General features: G+C 36.6%; 1 protein-coding gene across 1 annotated transcript; it reads right to left on the bottom strand.

Annotated features, from left to right (window-relative positions):
• Nucleotides 1-2,579: 2,579 nt before the first annotated feature.
• Nucleotides 2,580-6,845, bottom strand: LOC107326580 (vomeronasal type-2 receptor 26-like). The gene is made up of 5 exons (XM_088143931.1): nt 6,468-6,845; nt 5,097-5,951; nt 4,624-4,851; nt 3,863-3,989; nt 2,580-3,481 (listed from the first exon to the last, which is right to left on the bottom strand). The coding sequence occupies exons 1-5, from the start codon at nt 6,843-6,845 to the stop codon at nt 2,580-2,582; spliced, it is 2,490 nt and encodes an 829-aa protein (XP_088000057.1).
• Nucleotides 6,846-7,228: the final 383 nt, after the last annotated feature.

The following is a 7,228-nucleotide window of genomic DNA, read 5'->3' on the forward strand; positions in this document are numbered from 1 at the left end:
TTTTAGAAAACTCTTCATTGATTCAAAAAACGATAATTGAGAAGATCTAAGCATCACATCTTGATTTAAATAATTACTACTCCTGCAGAAAACTGCCCTGAAAAGTAGAGCACTGAGCATATAGATCAACTGTTAGAATGGTAGACTCATTAATCTTTGATATGTAGTTTTGCTACTGCTGATAGACAGAAAGGTGCCAATTTAATTATGGTGATTTTGATAATAATAATTTACTCAGAAGTGCCACTGCTTTACAGTCTTGAAAACAATGTGTTGGGCCCAGAGCAAGTTAGTTGACATTTTTTGGTGTGTATTCAAATCAGTGGAAAAGTTGCTATCAATGTCTCCTATCAAGTTGAATAAAAATTAATTTTAATACATTAAATAACCTAAACACTTTAATTCATACTACTGTAGGAAGGGTCATATAGAAATTTATTTATTTATTTATTTATTTATTTATTTATTTATTTATTTATTTATTTTTTAATTAGCCGTAGTGATTGTAGCCACTAAAACTCTCTGGGGACATGGAAGAGAAGGAATCACCATGAACTTGAAAATGATAGAAAATATCACTCATTTGGTTTCCTTACACAATGAAAGGCAAAGCAGATTGACTGTATCTCCATTCATGTTTGATCCTCTTTGTCATGGGAGGAAAGCAGTGGCTGAAATCAATCTAGGAATCATCCTATTAAGGGTTGTAGAAGGGACACATGAATGAAGCTTGACCAAGAACTGTGCAATGTTTTGCTGAACAGAACTCTAACCCTAAACTAACTCATCAGTATCCTTCCAGACTGATAATTGCATTTTTTCCAGGAAACACTCCAAATACATGCTGAAGAGCTAAGAAAACAAAAATAAAATCAACAAAAGCCACAGTTGTATGCAGAGAGGTTGATTTGACCTCTCTGCATAAAACTTCATTTTAGCTACAGATATTTTGTTGACAGAACAAAGACATAAGCGTGAATGGTAACAGGTGGAACACAGTTCCAATTCTCCATGAAATGATAAATGACAATTTAGGTTTACAAAATTCTCCTTTTAATTGTTAACTTGACTACCAATCAGACAATTGGGTTCCACTTTCAGGAATCATGAATATATTCTGCCTTAAAAATACAGTCAACTGTCACTCCTTTTAAAGGCACAATTATACCCTTGAGTTCTCTTGACGAACTAGCATGGGTTGTAACCTGTATGGTGCCAGCGTACCTTATGATGCAATGCCAGAATGAAAGATTTCCTACCCAAATATTCCTTGCATGCAAACATGGTAGATTGGCCAAACCAGAGAAAAGTTATGAATGGAGTTGTGGAATATGCTAGGATGGAGCATCCTGATGTTGTATGAGTAGGCTATATGCAGCTTTCAGAAGTATTCCATTTAGTCTTACTTTAATTTAATAAACTCAAATTTACAAAACAAATGAACAGACATCAGTTCTGACTGACACACCATTTTACAACCAAAGAATGAGGGCAAATCACAATTTAATTCCATGAATTTTTTCTCCAAGACATCTGACTATACAGCCTGAACTACTTCATTCAAAGTTTAGAAAATGTGCTCGCTCTTTCTTCTTAAATAAACATTGAGCTCATTTGGACCACTCTGTTCAGTTCATGAGTGTAATGGGAAATCTATGGGATGTGCAACTATTTTACGACAAAGCAGATGTAATTTTGGGGAACAAAAAGAATCTGGAAAAAGGATTTAGCAATAAAATGTTTCTTAAAATGGAAAGTAAATCATATAGTACCCACCTTGATATGTTCCTTAAAGTTTAAAAGGAATCCTGTACAATGTGCAAAAATTGGAGAATGAGATCATAGTAGACATTTTAATGAATATATTTGCCAAAATGGATGCAACATAAAAATAACCTATTGAAGAATATTATTCAATAGTGTGTTTTATATTTTTATTTCTTTTTAAATAAGTAAACCAATAATTCCTTACATGATGTCATCAAAGAATTCAGGAGAGGGAGCTTTGTCAAATGTTATTGAACATGAAAGCTGGAAGAAGTATCTGAGTAGCCCACTGACCCACAGGACATTTGCATACCATAGAAGGCAACATCACTAATACCAGCATCATTAACACCAACAAACTGCATTACCATCTGCTTTCCAAAATCTTTCATTAAAGCATACAACAAAATTCAAGAAGATATGAGTCCTGGATTCTGACTTGAATGGCAATTCATTCAGCAGAAATGGTCATGTTTCTAATGTACAATATCCATGAAGAAGCCTTGTCTGTATGGTGCAATGGATATTTATAGCAGTTAGAGTGGTCTTTGTAATGTAATTCCAAAAGTAGGAACATCTGCAAATATTTTTACAATAGTTTTGTTTTATTCCAAAATTAAACATTATTCCTATGAAATTTATATTCCAGTGAAGAAATACAAAAAACAAAAGTGATTGTTCCACTCCATCTATGGTTAGTTCTGATCAGATACTGTTTGTGCAAATAGAACATGTTATTGTGACTAAACCCAGTCTCTTAAAATTAAATAAAATTAAATTATAGATAATTTCATCAGGACAAGGGATATTCTTTAATTCTTTCTCCTGATTAGATATTCCCTGCTGTTCATCTCAGGCCTGAAAACAATTATATAGCATTTTGGGGAAAAGATACAAATCAATAAACCAGCACTGGATGCCAAGATGGAGAAGATCTCCACAGCTACCATATATTTCCCCTTGGTGCATAAGTAGGTTGGAATGAAGGACAACCAAACAGTGCAAAATAACAACATGCTGAAAGTGATAAACTTGGCTTCATTAAAAGCGTCAGGTAGCTTTCTGGCCAGGAAAGCAAGAGTGAAACAGATAATGACCAAGATACCTATAAAACCCAATACACAATAAAACATGATAGCAGAACCTTCATTACATTCCAGAACAATTTTTTCAGTTACTGAGTGAGTATCAAAATCTGGGAATGGAGGTGAGGTTGCCAACCACACAGTACAAATAGAGGCTTGTATAAAGGAGCTAGAAAGAACAATGGAGGTTGCCAGTCTTTTGCCCACCCATTTTCTCATTTGGGATCCTGGTTTGGTGGCCATGAAGGACAGAACCACAATGATGGTTTTGGCTAGTACACAAGAGACTGCCACTGTAAAGATGATGCCAAAAGCTGTTTGGCGGAAGAGGCATGGTATCTTCTCAGGCTGCCCAATGAATAGCAAAGTACAAAGGAAGCAGAGGAAGAGAGAGATGAGGAGAGTGTAGGTAAGGTTCCAGTTATTGGCCTTCACGATGGGAGTGTCCTGGTGCTTGAGGAAGATTCTAAGCACCAAAGCTGTAACACAAGAGAAGGAAAGAGCAAATATGGCCAAGCTGATCCCTAACGAATCTTCATAAGACAAGAAGCTTATATCTTTTGGAAGGCATGCATTTTGGCCATAGTTTGAATATTTATCCTCTGGACACTGGATACAGTCATCCATATCTGGAAAAGAAAGCATTAGCAAGATATCTCTGGGATGATTTAGAAATGTATGTAGATTTCTACTGAAATTTTGTAGATTTATGTACTACTTCAGTTAGACATTGTGAAAGAAAATGCATCTTGGTAGAAGAGAGAGATAAAAGTGGACTCAGGCGTATCACAGAAGTTACCTCCTTCTTGCCCTTGACTGTATCCCTATATATTCTGTCTCTGTCAAATAAGATACCAAGTAAGCTATACTCAAGAACACAGAGATGAGCCCATGGACCTTTTTTTTTTTCCCTTCTCTAATCCAGCAATCACCCCCAAATTTTGAATGATCTTGTGGGATTCAAGATCACAGCCAATATTTTGAAAACCTCTCTGTATCGTATCTCTTACCTGTCTGGTTTGACATTTTCCCTTCAGGGCATGGAAGGCAACTGTAGCAACAGTTTGGCTTCCCTTCTATCTTTGTCTTACTGGTGCCTCCATGACATTTGTTGTTACAGAGAGAAAGGGGCCATGCCTGAAAAGGGTAAGTGAGTTAAAATTTTTGAAAGTTACTTTATGAAATAAGCTAAGAAATGGCATACTAGCATCACTTTTCAAGAGCATTTGGGGACTGATATATAGCAGTTTCACTCTTTAACAAATATGATGTAAGCTTTGGCAACCATGCCCACTACCTTAAGTTATTTCTATTCAGTTGTTTTACATTATAGTTTTTCATAGCTATTAGGTCTGGTTTTTAATTTTGTTTTGCTTTTCCCTGTATGATAGGTACAGAAGACAGACTAGTAGCTGGCATAATGTGATTGGTTTATTTTTTGCCACTGTGTTTCATAAACTATAGCTTGAGGGATTCACATATCATGCATTCCCAGCTAATGTGGTGCAAACTTGGCTAAAATAAGAGAAGTCACCCAGGGATGTGGCCCTAGAGATGATTTGGACCACAAGTCAAACAATGATGTCTTTACATTGGGAGGCTAGAATGAATGGAAGTAGAATTCTGAAATATCTAGAGGGAATAAGTGAGATAAAGTGAGATAAATTCAAAGAATTATCCAATGACAGATCAGTTACTTCAGGGGCTGAATAGCCTGCACTTTTTTCAACATCAGAAAATCCCAATTTCACAAACTGAGTTCAGTTCGTACCTGGTTGAATCTACTTGGCCATTCAATATTATCTCCATGAATGTTTAACATTCTTAACGAAAAAGCCGGGGGCTCTATTTTGCCAACTCTTACTCTCCGAAAGGATTGGTTTGGGAAAGTGACCCAATTTAAAATGTCAAATCCTGCTATTATTGAACCATTTTCATCAAAAGAAAGCTTTTCACCAGCAGAGTTGTTAAATGAAACGCTTCTCAGATAGCGGTGGAACTGAAATCAGAAAGAATGAAAAAATATGAATGTGATATTCAAAAAGAGCTAATGCAGCAAACTTTCACATCTGAGATTCTCTCTCCCTCTCTCTTTCTCTCTCCCTCTCTCTTATCTCCCAGAAGCTTTATCTAGGTTAAAGAAATACTAATATACAGTATCTAAAAAGACAGTATATAACCTAGATTTCCACTCTTACAGATGTGGTGAACAGGCATATATATTTCAGCTTGGAATACCATTACCTGCCAGAGTGACTGATTCAGCAGTTTCCATATTCCTCCCTGTGCTCTTGCTCTGTGCAAGGACATGGTTGAATGCACGTCATGCAGAGCGTGAGCTACAGCATAGACAGCATTATAGATGCTGTAGCTGTGAGCGGCCAGATGTGTTTCAAAAACAGTTACAGGAAGAGAGTCTAGTTCTTCTTCCCCAGTGCAGATTTTGCTCTCCTCTTGATCTACCAGAGAAATAGCAAATACACAGTTAAAAGCTTGTTCCCAAAAAGCTTTGATGAAACCATCTTCTCCTGTCCCTTTAGGATTTCTGGCGTGAACAAAGTTCTGGAAGCCAAACAATTCCTTTCTGTGCATTGCCAGTGATAGAGCACCATGCATGAAGTCTAAATTCCAATCATTTTGAAAGGGAAGTGATGTGAAGTCCATTTGAGCTGTCATAATCCAGACCTTTGTTACCATTGGTATATTCTCAAATTTTGGGAAGTGAAGTACCATTCTCAAAATAATGATGGTCTGGATTTCACCATGTACAATCAATACATTTGCAGTGCTTTTCATGATACCCAGGAATGTTTCAAAGCCCTCCTTCACCATTTGATCAGCAAATACAGAAAAAGTTAGCTGTGGGAATCTTTGTATGATGTCAAAGCAGATACCACTCTTGGAGAACATGGGAAGCATTTCCTGTATGAATCTCTCTCCATTAACATCATTCAGATAAACCACTCCAACCCATCGCCATTTGAAATACAGCAATAACTTCAGAATACCCTCATATTGGAGGGCCACACTTGGGAACATCTGCTGGAAAAAAACTCCTTGGGTCTGGTTCTCCATCATCAGAGCAGAGCCATATGTCAGCTTAATAAAAAGGGAACACCGGAAAAGATATTTCCAAAATAAAACAAGTATGGGTGTTTGTACATACAGGTCGCTGATGGATCATCTAATTAAAATCTAAATTCTCTCTTCTATTTTTATTTCTTGTTTTATTGTTCACAATTCAATTATCATGTATTTCTGTTTCAAATGGCATGAAACCAATGCACCAAATTTTAGCATTGTCTTGTATAAAGCAAGTCTTCCTCCTGCCCCCCTCCCAGTTGCCTGAATTTATTTACAAGAATGTGGCTAGCAAATCATAAAAAGCTGCTCCTGTTCACATGACATAATCTATCTTCATGAAGGAAGGAATTGACAAGTCAAAATGGAATTAATACATTCTTTCCTGGAAGGAGGAGTTTCTATTTAAGTTAAGTCCTTAGATTTCTCTCTATTTTGTTCACTTTTTTCCATAACTTGGCCACAAAAATACTTCACATTTGATAGAAGAGATTCTCCCTTCTTAAATCCTTAAGGTCTATCCACACTGCCTACCTGTGGGATCTTGTACATGCAGAGAATGGTTGCCATGTTGAGACTGACATCAGAGTTAGGTCCCCCAATAACTGCTACCAGATTATTTTGGGCATCACATTTGTAATTTGGGAGGAATTTGTCTTTTGTGGACAGAAGCTCCATGGAAGCAAGATAAATTACACTGGCACTAAAATCGTTATTATAAATATGGAAGCCCAGGGTGATGTTAGGTAAGAATTTGGTATTGTCATTTATCTCCTTTAAAGCAAATTCCAAAGCCAAGATATGTTGGTAGTGCTGTTTCAGGACCCTATGATGAGAGAAATTAACAGTGAAAAATGTTGATGTTTTAGCAAAGATCTTGTTTGAAATTAAATTTGGCCTCTTAATACCCATGATCATAACTTTTGGGAAGGTTACAAAACAACTCTGGTATCTTCTGGGAGACTCTCTGTGAATCTGTTCTTGGTTCTGTTATCGGCCATCTTCTCTTTAGAGGAAAAAGAGCAACAACTACAGGATCCATGACAATCATAGTGGATGGCTTATTTTCTCCCTTTGTCACCCTCAAATAAATGGTGGTCACCCAGATTCAGACTGAGAATATTGTATTTTAGATGCCAACTTTGAACTTCCTGTCCTTCTTATTCCCCTCTCATTCTTCAACTTGTGCAGAACATTCAGATTAAGACTGAAATTATTGTATATAGCAGGGCAAGTTTAAAACTGCCTCTCCTTTTATCCTCTCCATCCTTCAACCTCTGTAGTATAAGATATTT

Source organism: Python bivittatus, unplaced genomic scaffold (assembly GCF_059951505.1).
Source record: "Python bivittatus isolate LINGU-HERP-01145 unplaced genomic scaffold, Pbiv_v1 ctg000430_np1212, whole genome shotgun sequence".
Lineage (NCBI taxonomy): Eukaryota > Metazoa > Chordata > Lepidosauria > Squamata > Pythonidae > Python > Python bivittatus.